This window comes from Elaeis guineensis, chromosome 4 (genome assembly GCF_000442705.2).
Source record: "Elaeis guineensis isolate ETL-2024a chromosome 4, EG11, whole genome shotgun sequence".
In the NCBI taxonomy this organism is placed as follows: Eukaryota; Viridiplantae; Streptophyta; class Magnoliopsida; order Arecales; family Arecaceae; genus Elaeis; species Elaeis guineensis.
Window position 1 is genome coordinate 15,337,940 of NC_025996.2, and position 19,205 is coordinate 15,357,144.

The 19,205-nt window shown below is 37.0% G+C and overlaps 1 protein-coding gene across 4 annotated transcripts; it reads left to right on the top strand.

The window, feature by feature from the left end:
- The first annotated feature begins 1,453 nt into the window (after window positions 1-1,453).
- LOC105043730 (plasma membrane ATPase 1) lies at window positions 1,454-18,351 on the top strand. 4 transcript variants are annotated; one of them, XM_073255675.1, is made up of 22 exons: window positions 1,456-1,847; window positions 2,051-2,179; window positions 2,814-2,933; window positions 3,038-3,154; window positions 6,835-6,972; window positions 7,143-7,277; window positions 7,831-8,010; window positions 8,242-8,448; window positions 8,590-8,709; window positions 8,968-9,087; window positions 9,580-9,702; window positions 11,147-11,251; window positions 11,360-11,504; window positions 12,131-12,295; window positions 12,365-12,603; window positions 13,187-13,219; window positions 15,134-15,215; window positions 15,335-15,495; window positions 16,158-16,370; window positions 16,959-17,141; window positions 17,599-17,777; window positions 17,966-18,351. In XM_073255675.1, exons 2-22 carry the CDS (start codon window positions 2,126-2,128, stop codon window positions 18,060-18,062), a joined length of 2,916 nt encoding a protein of 971 aa, XP_073111776.1. In that variant the 5' UTR covers window positions 1,456-1,847; window positions 2,051-2,125; the 3' UTR covers window positions 18,063-18,351. The 4 variants fall into 4 exon arrangements, 3 of the variants coding, with proteins under 3 accessions (XP_073111775.1, XP_073111776.1, XP_073111777.1); XM_073255674.1 differs by having other exon boundaries at window positions 1,455-1,847; window positions 12,131-12,603; XR_012140670.1 differs by lacking the exon at window positions 17,966-18,351 and having other exon boundaries at window positions 1,454-1,847; window positions 12,131-12,603; window positions 16,158-16,308; window positions 17,599-17,617.
- Window positions 18,352-19,205: the final 854 nt, after the last annotated feature.

Consider the following 19,205-nt stretch of genomic DNA (forward strand, 5'->3'; position numbering starts at 1 on the left):
ATCTAGATCTCATCGCTCAAAGAACAGAGGGTTTTGATAACTTAGTTGGTACGCAATTGAAGTGAAACCTCGCCTAAATTTGAAGTCAGTCAATCCTGTAGTTGGTTGGTGTACGATCTCCAGATCAATTATCATTTGAGATTATATTTCCTCTTGAGTTGAGATCATTTTGGGATTCTTTGATCTTTGTGCTTTCCTTCGCTGGGACAATAGCGGTGAGTCATCTTCTCATCTAATGATTGAGTTGTTATGGTCGGAAAAATGACAATCTCTCGACAATACCTAAGTAGGAATTGTAGTGAAAACTAATAAGCCTGACCAGGAGATTTGTTTGTGAAGACTATTGGTCTAAATGCAAGTGGATTCAAACAAATACCGGTTATTCTGATATAGCCATTTATATAGAAGAAATGTATCCATAAAAAATATAAAAATAATGTAAAAAATTAAAACTAATAAAGTAAATAATTTTAAAAATATCAAATAAAAAGAATAAATAGATAATATATAAAAAAAGCTGAGGTTCTCAGAATGGAAATAACAGATTCTTTGCTAACTAATTTGCAAGATATTTCTTTTAGATGGTGTCTAGATCATAAATTCTATGTTAATTATTTTGCAAGAAATTTCTTTTAACTGTCATCTAGATCACATCTATGATTTCTTCGATACATGATTTTATTGGTATGCTATGTTTTTCAAACAAAAATATTATCCTACAAAATTAAGAATTAAGTCAATAAGATCGAGAATATAATTTGAATTTGCTTGGGAGAAAAGAAACCCTATCAACCAGAGATTGAAGGGCATATGCATTTTTTAAAATGACCTGACAATAGGTTGAAGATTTGAGGTTTTCTTTTTTCTTTTATTTTCTTTCTTTATTCTAAAATTAGTTGGAAGATCTTTTTACCAAAAAAAATTAATATATGACATTGTGTAAAGAATTTTTAAAAGTTCCAACTATTGTTTTATAACTAATATAGATAATAATAATATAACTGATATAAATAATCTAACTGGTCATTCCATTACACATATGCCTGAGAAAATGTTACCAAGATGAGAGCACCATTACTTGCGAAGGTGCTGTGATTCACGAGTACTTACCCACAAAATGCCACAATAGTAGGCTACATGGTGGCACCTTATCAGGCCTTTTTTTTTTTTTTTGGGTACAATCAGGCCATTTTTCAGACAATAAAATGACAGTTTTTCCACGTCCCGCTGCCAACTTTTCATGCCAATGAAAAGATCAGCTGAGACCGCACAGCAAACGTGGTAGCTAATAACTCAACATTATTATAAAAAAAAAAAAAAAAAAACTGACCCCGTACCCTTCCAATTAGCTTAGTAATAGTGTTTGCTGTTCGGGAGGAAACACGCATCCCCAGAGAAGCTGCCTTCGTAGCCCTCCTTGGAGGCAACGGAGTATAAAATCCGGAGGGAAGAAGGTTCGGAGTTGAAGAGACTTAGAGAGGACGGAGCTCCAGAGGCCTAGGGTTTCGTCTTCTTCCAAATAGCCTTTGCCCGTATCACAGAGTCCTTCTCTTCTCGCTGTCTTCCATCTGTTCCTCTTGTTTTTTTCTCTCTCCTCGATTTGATGGGCAGGCTCGCCATTCGCCATTGCTTCTTTAAATCCCCGTCTCGGCCGTCTACTTCGTTACCGACTTCTTGGTGGAACAGGAGGAGCAAGAAGGGACGGCGGGCATCAAAGAATCTTTGTTTTTTTTTTTCCCTCTGTTTCCTTACTCCCTGGGATCCTGGATCGGTTGTTTGGTGAGGACTTGGATTTTGAATGTAGGGTTTCGAGAAAGGAGAGAAGATTGATTGCATAAATTCTGGAGGTATTCATATACTTTTTTAGGTTTTGGATATATGGCTTGTTGGGATCATCGTACAATGGGGGAAGAAGGAATTTTTGATAAGGAATTGGGTAGAATTCCGTCATTAAAAGCATTCGGTTCTCATGTTCCCATCTTTGAGCCTTGGATTTTATATTTGAAGTCGTTCTTGCTTCCTTTTAATATATTGGACTGCTTCTGGTTAGGTTTGCAAGGAGAGTTGCCGCTGCAGATAGTTTCATCTTGAATCGCCTGGCAGGTGAAGCCAACTGAGGGCAACTATGGATGATAAATCAACTGTACTTGAAGCCATTAGCAAGGAAATTGTTGATCTGGTATGGAGGCATGGATAATTACGAGGTGTTTGAAGCTTATATTGTATGCCAATTCTCGTCTTGCCAGACAAGTCTGAGTCTAGATGGCACCTTCATGGTTATGCCTATTCGTTCTATGGTTTCAATTCCTGATAAAGTGTTCTTTCTTGAGTAGAAGTAATAAAAACTTTTGACGCTAGTGACGTGTTTCAAAATTTCAGTACTTATCATAATGGTGACTTGCTTCACCATATGTCACTCCATTTTTCCTATTTCTACCTATATTTCTTACTTATGTTGTTTATTTAGGCCAGGATTTCAATTTTTATACCCCTTTTTAGAGACATTCCATTCTTATCCTTATGGAGGATTGATATATGATAATCTTACCGAACCCTGACATGCTTCTATCATTTGAGTAGAGCAGCGGTAATGCTGACCTCTGCCTTCAGTTTATGTCTTTGACGCCTTCCCTGAACCTTACATCTCATCTCAGGCTTACAAGAAATCTCAAGAAATGGTGTAGATATGTCTACATTCTTTATGAAAACGTTGAAAAAATTACCTCATTTATGTTTCTTGGAGATCGCGAGTGCACGAACTTTGTGCTGTTCACATTTCATGATTTATTGAAATTGGGATTCAATTCTTTCAGGAAAACATTCCCATCGAAGAGGTTTTTGAGAGCCTTAATTGCACAAGAGAAGGTCTAACATCTGAAGCTGTTCAAGAGCGGCTGGCTGTATTTGGTTTTAACAAGCTTGAAGAAAAAAAGGTCAAGCATCACATATATCAATGTAGCAGCATGAGCTTCTGCATTTAGCTGCTGGTCTTTATATATTTCCTTTTCCCTCAATTTTCTCTTCTATTATTTTGCAGGAAAGTAAAATACTCAAATTTTTGGGGTTTATGTGGAATCCATTATCTTGGGTCATGGAAGCTGCAGCTGTCATGGCCATTGCTCTTGCACATGGAGGGAAAGATATAAGAGGACAGGTGAGGAATTTGTAAATCAACTAGGGTAACTATTAGATTTTGGTGTTTTGAATATGTAAAAGAACATGTGCTAATTAGGAAATTTTGTGAGCGGTTAAATAATTGTTTTCTCTCATGTATGTCTTACATTATACTAAAGCAAAGCTCGAGAAATTTAAGTCTTGAACTGCACGTGTGTGTGCACACACATACACAATATTATATAGATAGATAGATAGGGGTGGGTGGGTGTGTGTGTGTGTGGGGGATTCGTATGTTTCATGGAAAGAACTTTTCTTTTCAGGAAGTAACTTCCTGAAATGTTATTTTCTAGGAATAGAATTTTGATATGTTTGGTTGATCATGGGAAAGTGACTTATTGAAAAATGGCTTATGTTTGGTTGAGCATCCATTTTTCTAGGAACACCGTATAGAATACATATTATGCCCTTAAGAGATATAAGACCATACATTTTGCTTCTAAACTTTATATAAATAATAATATTATATTTATATTAATGTAAAAATAATGTTAATGTATTATAATATAATATTAGATCATAATAATTTATTGTATTAATATAATATTAATATATTAATATAAATACTATATTAATATTAATAAAAATATTATATTAGTATAAATATTAAAATATAATAAATATTATAATATTAATATAATATTGTATTATCACTATTTAGTATTTCATTCTAACCATCCATGATATTTGGCAAAATCTCAATTGTAGATCTTAAAAGGATATTTTGGGTAAGAAAAAAGCACCACCACTTTCTATCCAATGGGAAGTGCCAAAATCCATCTCCTCAGTGGGTTTCCACTTTCCATGAAATGTGGGAAGTGACTTTTCATGGGAAGAGCTTTTTTTCATTATCTCTCCTGTTAAAACTCCAACCAAACAAGAGGCCTCCTCTCCACTTTTCAGAAATTGCCTCTTCCCCCTCCACTTCCTGCGAACCAAATGAGTCCATATATATATATATATATATATATATATATAGAGAGAGAGAGAGAGAGAGAGAGAGAGAGAGAGAGAGAGAGAGGGGCTAGGGTGCACTCTAGTGCATTTGGCCCCAAATGCTTTCAAGTGGACATTAATGGTGCACCTCTTAGAATGAAAATCAATGCTGCTAATCATAATATATGGTGTACAAAATGTCTAGAGACTAACATCATCTATTTTAGAGGTCTTTTTTGCTTATACATCAAACGAGCATGAAACGAATGGTAGCAATATAGCTAGTGATCTAAAGTATGTTGTACATTGTATAGTTTGCAAATGTAAACAGCTGATCTTGATCTATATGCGTAAAACATATTCATTTGATTTCGATACATCCATAGTGTAGATTAAATGAAGACATGACATCATTTTGTTAAAGTTGTTCATGTTTCATTGGTTTGATGCATGAGAAAAAGATTGTGAAACTGCATGTTTTCTGTTTCTAGGCTTATGCACCAAAGATCATGTTCATTGGTGTTTATTGTCTTTTTGAAAGGTCCATCATTGATTTCCATTAGGAAGCATTTGGGTCCAAATGTACTCAAATGCATCCTAGCCTAACTCTCCCCCTTCCCTACAACCCAAAAAAAAACCCCCCCTCCATATCATGTTTTTAAGGTCCATGTCTTTTTTTCTTTTTTTTTTTTCATTTTTCATCACTTCTTTTTTTTTTATCATAAAAATTTTGCCTCAATTGGTATAGGAGGTCTGATCATTTAATCCTTTGACCCATTCATTTGCTATATTTGCAGTGGCGGATCCATCTTAAGAAATGTGGGGGTCAATTGACCCCACAAAAAAATCAAAAAATATTAAACATATATATATATTTGTATATACTACTATAAAAAAAATTAAAATTGATTCCATTAACTTTATGAATTGACCCCATATCTCATGTAAAATTTTAAAAGTAAAGAATAAAAAATATCACATAATAATAATTATGACCCACTGTCTTTCTTTTTAGTAACTCAATATACCACATTAAAAATAAAAAAATAATTATGACCTACATTCTCTCTCTTTAAGGACTACTCCTCTATTTATTTTTTAATGCCTCACCTCAACCCCATGGTCCCCATCCATTCATCCCTTACATTTAAACCACACATCAATTTATTTTTTTATACCTTAATCAATCCATATGCAATAGAAAACCATTTGTTCCTCTTGTCTCTTTCTCAATCTATATCAGGTATGCATCTTTTAGCTTCTTTTATTTTTATCTTTTTTTTTTTAACTCAAATCAAATAAGACATTTAAGATATTATCTATTATTTTTTATATATTTTATTATTTTTTAAAAAAAATTCTTTATTTTTTTCTTTCTTCTTCCTTCCTTGTGACTTCTTTGCTTGACCGTCTCCCTCTGTGACTCTGCCCATGGTTTCTCTGCTCCCACGTCCGCCACCTCCTTCGGCTGTTGGCGCCAACCATGGTTCCTCCACATGGACCGCATCCCCCGACCCCTCGCTCGCTACATCCCTCGGCTCTGCCTGTAGCTTTTCCGTGCCCTCCCCCCGGCCGCCTGTGTCTCTTCCTCCTCCAGCACCCCCCCCACCGCCCTCGGCTTGTCCGCATATGGCTTCTCCGCCCTTGGTCTCCCCCCACGGGCCCCACCCGCCACCTCGCTAGTTCTCTACCCATGGTTCCCTTCTGCCCTCCCCCCCACCATGTAGGTCCTCCGTCTATGGTCTTATCCTTCCCTGAGGGCCGGCGCCCGTGGCTCCTCCGGTCACGGTCCCCCCACACCAAACCGGCACTTGCGGCTCCTTTGCCTTCAATGCCCCATCCGACCACCACCATGCCGCGCAACCGTGCCCCCATCCCCCTCCCCACCCGCTCCTCCCACCTTGGTAGGCTGCCACCCATTGCTCCTCCACCTTTTATGGCCCACGGCTAGGGAGAAGAATTTTCGAAAAAAAATAAATGCGTTTTGATTCGAAATTTATCTTTTATTTTATTTTGACCCCATAAAGTAAAATTTCTAGATCCGCCATTGTATATTTGTGCAAAACTGAGAAACCGACATTCAACAGAGAAGACATTGACAATTAATTAGGCTGCATAACCTTCATTAGTTCTATCTTCTCTATATATCTCAGTCAACGTTCTCTTTTCATGCACAAGTTTATGAACTGTTTTGCATAATCTTTCTATAAATGCTTATATATTCATGCTTCTTTCCACACCTCAGCCTGTAAAGGCACATTATTTTATTTTATTTTTTGAAAAGAACAAATTCCCAATTACAAATATTGCTTTTGATGATCAACACTTTATTTTCATCTTTATCCAAAGAAACTTAAAAAAAAAATAGAGACGGAATTCTGCTGAAGCATGTATCATCCAAATGATGGACTATTTGGCCAATGCTCATGATTGTACGACAGCGGCATTCAGATGATGGACCATCACACCTAAACCTATCAAAGTCTGCCCATGGTATCGTATGATGGGAATGATGGCTAGAGCACCTGTTCAACTAACAACTTTTTCTAAAAGAATAAATTTTAAGATGTCATTAAGGAACACTTTTTCCCCTTTTTTTTAAAACTTAGCCAAAGAATAATTGGTTATTGGTTATTGAGTGACTTAAATTTGCTACTTGAATGTTGACATTTTCTTGTTTGTTTATCTATTATGATTTCATGCCCTGACATGGATTTCTTGCAGAAAAAGGATATTGATTACCATGATTTCATTGGGATTGTGACTTTACTCCTTATCAATTCCACCATTAGTTTTTTAGAGGAAAATAATGCGGGCAATGCAGCTGCTGCTCTAATGGCTCGGTTGGCACCGAAGGCAAAGGTATTTTTTCTGCTGCAGCACATGCACGGACAGATGAATAGACATATGTACACGTATGCAGACATGCATACATATGTATACATGCATATATTTATGTACAAAAATACATGTCCGAAGCAGTTCTTTTTTTTAAAATTTTTTTTTTATTGACCTTTCAAAGAATTCCTTAGGTTTTACGTAATGGGAAATGGAGTGAGGAGGATGCATCGGTTCTAGTTCCAGGTGATATAATCAGCATTAAACTTGGTGACATTATTCCTGCTGATGCACGTCTTCTGGAGGGAGATCCTCTGAAAATTGATCAGGTACATGGTCACCTTCGCTTTTGATCTTCATGAATAATAATCAGTTAGTTACCACAACTTTTTGTTGAAAACTGATAATGAATTAGAAACGAATATTTAAGTCGGACGGTCATAAGTCACATTGATAGAGGATAATTGACTAATGTGATGTTACTAAAAGGGTGCTCCAATGCACTAGGCTTCCATCATTGTGGGATCTGGAGAGGAGCCTTGCCCCTCATGCAGAGAGGTGTCTCTGTGCTTTGCATCCGTGTCCTCCAGGTCACAATGGTGCAACCTTAGTGTTGCGGCCAGAATGAAGCATTGTTCACTCATTCAGTGAAATCTGACCGAAACAGTCTTCAAGTGTGAACATTAATGTGACTGGGTTATTTGTGGATGATCAAGCATGTGGCTGGACCATGTGGTATATCTATTTGATTTTTAAAGAATGGCCAGTTCAGTTGTTGATAATGTAGATTGCCATGTCTTGTTTTAACCTTACGAAGGTAACTTGGTGACTTTAAGACCTGAGATTAATTATTCAACAAAGTGAAATACATAATTTTTTCAGTCTGCTCTTACGGGAGAATCGCTACCAGTAACTAAGAACCCTGGTGATGGAGTTTACTCTGGTTCGACGTGCAAGCAAGGTGAAATAGAAGCAGTTGTAATTGCCACTGGAGTTCATACTTTCTTTGGGAAAGCAGCTCATCTTGTAGAATCAACTACTCATGTTGGCCATTTTCAAAAGGTCAGGTTTCTAGAAACTATATTGCTTTTGCAAGTTTTGCCTGATTGGATCTGATATTGGTGATGTTGCTATGAACTAATCAACTTGTAGAGTATTCCATTTGCAACATATGCTCAACCATTAATTTTAAATTGATTTGGGATTTGTAGTGGTGCGTCGATAATACTGTACCATGAGCAACGTTGTTAATCAACACATCCAAGAGATTAACCATTGTTTGATGTTTTTCAGGTTTTGACTGCAATAGGGAACTTTTGTATCTGCTCAATAGCTGTTGGAATGGTCATTGATATAATTGTGATGTATGGTATTCGTGGAGAGGCATATCGAACTGTCATTGATAATCTTCTAGTGCTACTCATTGGTGGGATTCCAATTGCCATGCCCACAGTTCTTTCTGTTACAATGGCCATTGGATCGCATCGCTTGTCCCAGCAGGTCTGTGCACCATTGAACTTGTGAATTTTGAGCGTCCTAGCCTCCTACCATTGTTATTGCTTAAATAAGCTAAATCTAAACTCTCCATCTGATTGCTGATACTTCAGCATTCAGCATAATTGTCCTACTTCTGTTGTGCAGGGTGCCATAACAAAAAGAATGACTGCTATTGAAGAAATGGCTGGAATGGATGTTCTATGTAGTGATAAAACAGGAACTCTAACTCTCAACCAGCTCACAGTTGACAAGAGTATGATTGAGGTATACTTTTTATGCATCAAGAATATGTACTGCATATATTTGCATAATCTTGTTCAAAATATGAAAACACTACTCTGTTTGATAAAAGACAACATCAGCAAAATTTAGATAATTGTTTGGAAATTAACATATATTTTTACAACTAATAAGTGGTCTGACCTACAGCTTAATTTTTATGCCATTTTTGATTGTCTTTTAAGCATTTAGGTGGGAGAATTCTTGTATCAAGCAGATTTCAACTCATAAATGTCATTGCAGGTTATCGCCAAAGGCGTTGACAGGGATCAAGTTGTCTTGATGGCTGCAAGGGCTTCAAGATTGGAGAACCAAGATGCTATTGATTCTGCAGTTGTTTCCATGTTATCAGACCCAAGAGAGGTAACAGAGTCAATTCTCCATAAACTAATAGCAAGACTTTCCTGTATAATGTGGTTGGCCAACCTTTTGCTCCAATCAAATCTTGAAGTTTGTCATGTATGCACCTTATGACATTCAGTTGCTGGACGCTATGTCATCAAAACTGTAGATTTATTTCTTTTTCCCCTGGTAGGGGACCTGAATATCTTTTATATGTAAACTAGTGATGCAGTGAAATGTGCATGGGCATTTTTTCTCCTCCAATCACCCCCAGTATTAATCTTTTGTGTAAGATGGATATTCTGGGAAAATAAAGATAATGTGCATGTGTGCTAATACCATTTACATTAAAAAGATCCTTTTATATGCAATATGGCTAATCTGATTGAAAACTAGCTATCTACATGCTCTTGACCTTTTTTTTTTTGTTTTTTTTGCTGTTCACATATTTTTGAAATGTTTTTTCCTTTCCTCTGCGAACTTTTGTTTGAACCTTTTTTAAATTTATTGAAGGCACGTGTGGATATTTGTGAGGTTCACTTCCTTCCATTCAACCCTACTGACAAGAGAACGGCACTTACATACTTGGATGCTGCTGGCAAAATGCATAGGGTGAGCAAAGGTGCACCAGAACAGGTATACATTCTCTTGACTTTTAATATCAATATGATAGCACTGCGGGATAATCTGCTGCATATAAATATCAGATCTTTCTGACTAGACATATAATATCTATTTGTATAGAAATACATGTACACCACCATTTAGTTTCAGTATCAGAAAAGAGGAGCTTCCACATAACCAGTTTAAAAGGCAGTAGAAAATACATGTGATGATATTTTCACTAGGTTTCCTCTGTAAGATGAAAGTAGTCAACCACACTGATGCTTTATTAAAGGAAGTTGATCTGTCAAGACTTAATTAATTGGATGACTATTATAGTCAATCAATGATTTAATTTTACCTATTAGTCGAAAGGAAAATGGATCTAGTTGGACTAACCTGACGGTTTGATTGGTGATGCATTGCCATGGCCACACTATTCCCATGGTTAGCCTGCACTTTACAGGTAGAGTTAAAATCATTTTTTTATTAAGCTGACGAGAGGGGAACTCATAGAAATAGTTTTTTTTTTTAAAAGTTAAAATCAACCAAAACTAAGGAGAAGTTTATTGAAAGAATAATAAAAACAATGTAGAAACTTCCAATGATTTCAGAGATTTTTGTCACTTGTCTTGGAGGTGGTATGAAAGAGGGTAGAGAGAGGAAGTGAGACAGACATGCATATGCTTGATATTGTTAGATGTTAGGATGCATAGTTGTCTCCAGCATGGTTCTTGGAAACGTAAATATTTGTTACCAAGGTAAGTCTCGTAGTTGAAACAAACAGCATGTAATTTATTATTTTATTGTTGCACTATATTAATTTTGCCACATGAGATCATGTTTCAATCTGTTGTCTTTTTGTCCCCCTTTCTTATACGAACCTTGTAATATCTTCTCTTTATCTAGACGATGTCCAAGAGTATGGAATTTGTGGAGGGTTCCTTCTTGCGTGAGCTTATATGACTAGTGAAGTGGGTCTTCCTACCCACCAGCTGGCCTTCTCGATTGTAGGATAGTCTGTTTTCTTGCCTTAAATTGCCTTAACCACAAATTCCACACCAATTCTTAGAGGGTTATCATATCAATAAATGGTCACAAAAGCTTGCTCAATCCTTCTATGAAGCATTATCAGCATAGATTTTTGCTCTGTTTTGATGGGAAAAGGATTCAATAATGGTGCTAATTGGGATGGATTTGAAATTAATACTACATTCATATTTCTAGCTGGCCAAGAATGGCCCTTACTCAGACTGAAGTGTCTTGGGATGTGAAAGGAGGCTTGAGCCTGGTCCAATGTTTGAATATTTGAATCCTTAGCATGGTGATTTAGATGCCTGTTCAGTGGGCCTGGTTGGTCTCAGATTGAGAATGGCTGTATATTCTCAAGCACAAACTAGGATGCAGAAGATAAATCAGCAAACAATACGTATTAATTCCTGTGAGCACTGCTAAAACTTTTTCTTCTTTCTTGTAGATTCTCAATCTTGCATGGAACAAGGCAGATATTGAAAGAAAAGTGCATGGAATTATTGACAAATTTGCGGATAGAGGGCTTCGGTCGCTTGCCGTTGCCTATCAGGTAATTTAGCTTCTCATGTTCATTTCTTTTAAGCTTCATTCTTACTTCTTAGTATTTCTTTCCAACCATAACCAATGCCCTAGCTAATTGTTTCCCATTTTGATGCAGAAAGTGCCTGCTGGTATCAAAGACAGTCCAGGAGGACCCTGGGAATTCATTGGCCTTCTTCCTCTGTTTGATCCTCCGCGTCATGATAGTGCTGAAACAATTCGCAGAGCTCTGAACCTTGGAGTTAGTGTCAAGATGATTACAGGTGTTTACCACTGTGGAGAAGACCTCTAATTTTCAAGTTACGATATGCATGCGTTGGTTCTAGAATTGACATATATTCCTAGTCTATACACCATAACCATAACCATCAAGCCTTTTCCCAACTATCAACAATGTCTATATTAATCTTCAAACTTTATTATTTGGTAGTTGCGAGTGAAAACTAAAATTTTCAGAGTAAATTAAAATTTTATTATCTTGTCTCATGATGTAACTATTGTTAGTTTCTGATAATTATAAATATACATTCGAATGATTTTATGACTATCATGTAGAATTGTCGAGTTGAATTGCACCCGTAGTGGCCGAGTGGTACACTTGTTGTCCCCTCTGTCTACTTGTATGCTTCTGCTTCTTTGTTGCAATTGAGTTTCAAAACTAATATTCTGAAATTTATGAAATAAGATGCCCAGCAGATTGTCCATAAGCAGAGATGAAAGCAGACATCAGGTAGGAGTTTGGAAATTTACACGCGCTGCCCCTTATGTTTCCACAGAATCATGTCATTCAAGTTTGCAGCTCAATCCCATGTCATTAAAAAATAAAAAAACTTCAACAACTAGTTGTCTCTCGTTCTTTTACTTTTTTGACTTTCTTTCAAACTTTTAGGTGATCAGTTGGCAATTGCTAAGGAAACTGGTCGGAGGCTTGGAATGGGCACTAACATGTACCCATCTTCATCTTTATTGGGTGAGACCAAGCATGGAGAAATTGCAGTATTACCAGTTGATGAGCTAATTGAGCAAGCAGATGGTTTTGCTGGGGTGTTCCCAGGTAAACCTTATTTTTACTTTTTAACAATTTTGAATCTTTCATATGTTTTTCTGATTTTGTTGTCTGCAGAGCACAAGTATGAAATCGTGAAGCGACTGCAAGCCAGAAAGCATATTTGTGGGATGACTGGAGATGGAGTCAATGATGCACCTGCATTGAAGAAGGCGGACATAGGAATTGCAGTGGCAGATGCAACAGATGCTGCTCGGAGTGCCTCTGACATAGTTCTTACAGAGCCTGGATTGAGTGTGATTATCAGTGCTGTCTTAACCAGCCGTGCAATTTTCCAGAGGATGAAAAATTACACGGTAATCATGCATTTCATCATGTATGCTGTCTGATGCGTGGTAGTACTTAGAGGCCACAATATGTGCTTCCAGCCTCCTTTTTTCTGTAGTGTTTTTTTTTTTTTGTGGTTCTAGTAACTGTGGCATGGATACACTGCATTGCAATCTATGATGGTATCCTTTTATGAAATTGAAATTCAGTCAATGAAAAATCTCAAGAAATTAAAATAACTACAACAACAGGAAAGCAGCATGAAACAACATTTGCTTTCATCAGATAATATACCATCAACCAATGTTTGTCTGAGTTCCTCACAGTTTTTGATACTTTTATATATATTTACATTGGAGTTCTGTTGATACATCATTATGATTGGACACAATGCTAGAATTTTATCTTTGAATTTTTGTTTTAGAAATTTCAGATCAGTAACTCTGCAATCACATGTCCTGAATTTGTTGAGGTCATAGATTTCTTGCAAGAAAACTTCATCAGTACTTGTTTGTACATAACCACCTTTTCTGCCTAGCTTAAAAATTGGATGTGCCTAGGGGCTGTTAATTTGTAGAAACTGATGGCTGTACTTTCTTTCTCATCATGCAGATATATGCTGTGTCAATAACTATACGTATTGTGGTAAGCTGCAAGCTATGTTTTTCTGCTCTGCTCAACTAGTAAATTTCGGTAGCTTTCCTGTATCTTTTAATATTGTTATAGCATGTTTATGGTGCTGTAGAAGGGTATAATAATTTGATAAAAGTTTATAGGCACATGGGTGCACATAAGGATTCCTTTACTAAAGGCATGTGCGAATGCACATGAAATTGGGGAATACGTGATGTGTGATACGAAGGTGGACTGGTTTCTATAATGCTAATATGGTTGTGGTAGGTAATTTATGTTGCAGGTTGTTATGGGGAAGACAACTTCTTTGATGAATTTTTTAGAATTCTTTCACAGTTCTTCAGATACAAATCAAAACTAATATTAGGCATTTGCAATGCATGCGTGAGAACAACTCAAGAATAGTGGTCTAATCAAGAGAATTGGAGGTAGAGATCAATGGGAAGAAGAAGAAAAAGACATACATCAAGTGTATGGATGATCAAGATTAAGATCAAGGACAAATTTGACTAGCATTACACTATCATGTGTGCTCTTTGATTAGCTTTACACTATTATATATGCTCTTTTTATTGCTAATTTTCTCATGTTATTGTTTTTCTTTAATAAAATAATGCTTATATTTCATAACTGATGCATAATATTAAGAGATCTGAAGTCAGTTATCTGGTCAATGAAAATACGCATTCCATTGTTCATGTTATGGATTTTAAAGTGAAGTTTACAGCATATTGAAATCTAGAAGTAGACCCCAACCTGTACTTGAATCCATGGAAGACGTCTCATCCAAATATACATCTTGCTTTTGTTATCATGGACTGGGTGTGTATAAGACAATCAAAGCAAATTTGAATCAAGAAAAAGGCCTTACAAAAAAAAGAAAAAAAAGAATCAATTACACATTAGGTTGAAACCAGTCCAGATTCACATTTGGGTCAAGCTTGGGCCCAAAAGCTGAATCTTTTGTCTCAATTGGACAGGGGCTGGATCATATTTGAGTCTTATGTGACCTACTTGAGTACACCCATAATAGAAAACGTTAAGGTTGCATTTGGTAGTTGGCAATCTATCCAGATTACTGGCAATTTAAAGTGGGCCTACTGGATTGCTGTGTTTGGTATGCCTTTTGGGTGATAATCCAGATTGCCTTGGCAATCCAGATTATCTTTCATTAGGCAATCTGGATTGCTTTGGGGAGGGGTGGCTATCCAGATTACCACTTCTTTGACAATGCTGCAATACAAATTTTGGAGAAAATTATCCCTCAAAAAAATCACACAAAACCCATCACCCAACCCTCCCCCTCCGTCCCCCCACCCCACTCCGTGCACGCCCCCTGCCCGCGGCTTCTCCTCCTTTTGCCTACTCGTGGCTCCACTCTCATCCCCCCCCCCCCCAAGCTCCTCCGCACTTGTCCCCACCACCCCTATGGCTCCGCACGTGCCCGCCCCCTTTCCACCTCCCAGTGCCTGTGGTTCCCCACGCCCCCCACCCCGCCATTTTTCTGCGCCATCACCATACCCACACTACCACTGCCACTTCTCACCAGGGAAAAAGAAGAGCACCAGGACAAATTATTAGGGGTATTTTAGGAATTTGATTTCATATTACCAGTAATCTGATTGACATATCAAACATATTAATCAAGATTTTCAGTAATTTTACTACAACATTACCTGCGTGTACCAAACACAGTAATCAATATCACTGGCAATTTAATGGTGGCAATCTATCTTAAAGGCAATCCACATTACCTTCCAAGATTGCCTGACGATGCACCAAGCGCAACCTATAGGTCACATGGGGAATTATGGATGTAGACAATAGTGGAAGGTTATAACAAGTTTACATGTGTTATCAAAGTGCAATTCTTTTGCCATATTAGACTATTATTTCTTCTTGACATGATGGATTTTTCTGTAACAGCTTGGATTTATGTTGCTGAATGTCTTCTGGAGATTTAACTTTCCTCCATTCATGGTCCTTGTGATTGCAGTTCTTAATGATGGTTAGAACCAAGAGTCTCACTCGAACTGCCTCACTGAACTCTTTTTTATTCACGTCAAAATCTTCTTACCTCTATTCTTTCTGTTTTGTTTTACTATCGTTAATGTATCTCATGTTCAGGTACAATCATGACTATATCCAAGGACCGTGTCAAGCCATCTCCACTTCCTGATAGTTGGAAACTTTCTGAAATATTTGCAACTGGAGTGGTCATTGGTTCTTATCTGGCTCTCACCACTGCCATATTTTACTGGGCAGCTAATGAGACTGAATTTTTTGTGGTATTACACTATTCTGTTCCTCATTGCAATAGCTGGTATAATATAGGATCATGATACCCTTTCGAATAATGTAGGATTTTTCACACACGAAATAATGTGCAACTTGGACTGAATTTTACACGTACAAGCTTCAATGTTCATAGAAATTTTCCTATAAGGCAATACTTTCTATTCCCGAGGGAAGTAGATTATGTTGTGGAGGGAAGTGAATGCCAGGTATCTTTAATGGTGCTCTTCCATAGGATAGGTCTCATTATTTTCATTTGGCAGGAAACCTTTTGTTTCTCATACCTACAGTCTCGATTTATATAGTCTGGAAAAACTAGATTCTGAGGATTAAGAGTTTTATATTTAGTATTCTGTTTCTGACTTCATCTTTTGTTAGCAATTAACTAGGTATAAATTACTAGTATGCTTATTTCTACAAGTACTTGTACCTTCCATACATCTATGTGGGGCTTCAATGATCATAACTATTGAAAGGGTACAGTACTGTTGTGTAGTGTTGTCACAAAATTAAGATCTTACATGTAAGATAAGAATGCGAATTTTTATGGTCTATTAAGAATATGCTGACATTGTATTTAAATTTTGATATGCACCTTCTCCCAGGGCATTTCACATGTGTGGTCGCTTATAGATTTTTCATGATAATTTTGCAGCACATCTTCAAGGTCAAGACTTTCAACAAACACAAACTCGATGTGTCAAACAATGATGTCCGCTTTGACAACACAGAAAAGTTGGCATCTGCTGTATACCTTCAAGTGAGCACCATTAGCCAGGCATTAATATTTGTGACACGTTCCAGAGGTTGGTCTTTTTTGGAGCGACCTGGCCTTCTCCTCGTTATTGCATTTGTCATTGCACAACTGGTGAGTTATTTGATAAGAAGAATTGAAGTCTGTAAATGGGAGCAGTTTAAAACAGCGAAAACAAATTAACTAGTTAGATTGCCTCCATAAAAGGTTGAGAGTTGCTTAAACAGAAACTTTCATGCAGAGCCCTCTCTTCACAGATTATGCTACCTCATTGATGGTCCCAGAAACATTAGCAAACACATCCACCTCTTTATCTAAATATTTTCATGCAAGAAAACGGTGCAAGTGGTCATGCTGTATTATGTTCTTTCCTCCGCTGACCTAGTAATACTGTAATAACCATTCCTGGGCATTCTTCCACCATCAACTATCTTCATTATGTTTATATGCATACTTCAATTTTTTTCTTAGAGTCTACAAGCTTCCACTTCTAGTTATACATTTTCTCTGATTCTTATGACCATTTCAATAATGGTGGGAAATGGACCTTCAAAGGAACTAGATCCCAAACTGACTGTACGAAACTTGGGAGAATTAAATTTCAGCATTTATTTTTCATCGTTTTGACATCATGATCTTGTTATAGCTTTTATAAGAATACAAATAATTTCATAGGCTTTGATTTCTCATTTACCTTTGCAGGTTGCTAGTATCCTAGCTGCCCATGCAACTTGGGCGTTTGCTGGAATCAAAAGTATTGGTTGGCATTGGACAGGGGTTATTTGGGCTTACAACATCGTTATCTACTTGCTCCTTGACCCAATCAAACTTGGTGTACGATATGCACTCAGTGGAAAAGCCTGGAATCTGGTCTTAGATAAGAGGGTCTGTAGATCTCAACTCCAAATTCATGCTTCCTCTAATAATGACATCTTCATGAAACTTCTTAAGAGTCCTATTCAAAGCGAGATGTTTTACCAAGGTTGATAAAACTTGATATCTTTGCCATCTTGGTGAATGGTCCATATTGATATGAGCTGAGCTTTTGGTTTATCTCTTCTAAGATGGTAAGTTGAGTATTTACAGAAGGAGCAGAGATTTACTGAGATCTTGGCTGATATTATCAGGACTGAAACACTGCAGTATCGGCATATTTAATATTGTCAACATTAATTACATTTTAAGCCATTAATTTTACTATTTGATCATTATTAAGATTGTAAAAGAGAGATCAGAAAATTTTAGCCAATATGTTGACATCATATTGGTTGATATCCTGGAATACATCAGTTAATTTCTCATGCCCTTTTCATCTCATGTCATGATTTATTAATCTCCTCAGACGGCATTTACCAGCCAGAAAGATTTTGGGCGGGAAGCTCGGGAGGCTGCATGGGCCCATGAGCAACGAACACTGCATGGCCTGCAGCCTGCAGAACCAAGAATGTTTTTAGAGCGGGCCACCTTCAATGAAATTAGTCAAATGGCTGAAGAAGCTAAAAGGCGTGCAGAGATTGCAAGGTTGTTTGTAGTAAATGTTGGCCCTTTATGAATCATAATTGAGGTTTCTTACTTGTTTAGTGTTTAGTTGTTTGTAGGTTTTTCTGTTTCTGATTCTTAATTCACCGTTCCAAATTGCAGCCTAAGTATCACTCTAATGGCAATACTTTCCAAATTTGCTGATATATTTTATTGATGACTTTGTGCAGGCTGAGGGAGCTGCATACATTGAAAGGAAGGGTGGAATCGTTCGCCAAACTTAGAGGGCTAGACATTGAGGCCATTAACCAGCACTACACTGTGTGACAGTGTTTAAGGAGATTTAAAAGGTTCCAGGCATCTTAGATCTTTTTGCTCATTAGATTCGTCTGGTCCAGTAGTAATCATTATTGTAATAATTTGAGTTCGTTTATTCAAATAAGTAGTGTCTACTTTCTAACAGAGACAATTCGTCCATAAGATGTAAAACAAAACTTCTTGCCATCAGCACCTGCTGGCAGATGAGGAGAAGCATGCTTCCAGTTTGCATGCCACCTTACTTATCTTTAAAAAATGGTCTTACATGCACAAATGAATCCTGAAGGGCATTTGCATATATCTGATTGCGATCTTGATTTTTTTTTTTTGGCCCTCCGTTCAAGAAAGATACTTCATGTGCAAAACAATTGCATTCCAATTGCAACAAGCAATATACAGCTAAAAGCTAGAAATACTTGTGCAGCTTAAATTGGAGGAAGAACTGTGACTACAATAAAATGAAATCAAGTAGCTAGGCATTGTTCTGTAAAGAGGGAGGAAGAAGAAAAGCAGGGCACTGCCCTACGGAGTTTTTGATGTGGTTTATAGAGCGTGCCAGCGTTTAGCTAAAATCTAGGTCACGGACAACGATCAGCTCCACATGAAATAGGAGATACTAAATGCGAAGAGGATCGTGATGAGCTCCCCATGCATGTATTTCATCCCGTTCGGTTTGAAAGGCGTGACATTTCTGTGCCCTGGTACGAATTTCATCCCATTCGTCTTCACTCTGGTACATTTTCAGTTTAAAAGGCATAATAATATTTAGAAGAAATAATTAAAAGTTGTATAATATTTTTTTTAGAAAAATTAAGAATTGTTTCCATTCTGAATGGCTAGCCAAGGAATGGTTTGATTTAACCATTTGTAACAACGCTGTAGCGATATAAGTTGTTTGCTGCTCTTTTTACCTTTTTGAGGCCAGTGAAATAAAGTTACGGAAAAAGCGAAGAGCAAAAAGAGAGATGAGAAAAGTTGGTTGTCAACTTCATCTTTATATATATATATATATATATATATATATATATATATATAAAATAAAGTTAAGTTGAGCAACTTTTGGAGGCTTTGATTGGATATATTTAATTTCACTTTTGGGCGACTGGCTGAACTAATAATCTGTTTTTACCCAGCAACAGCGGATGCATTTGA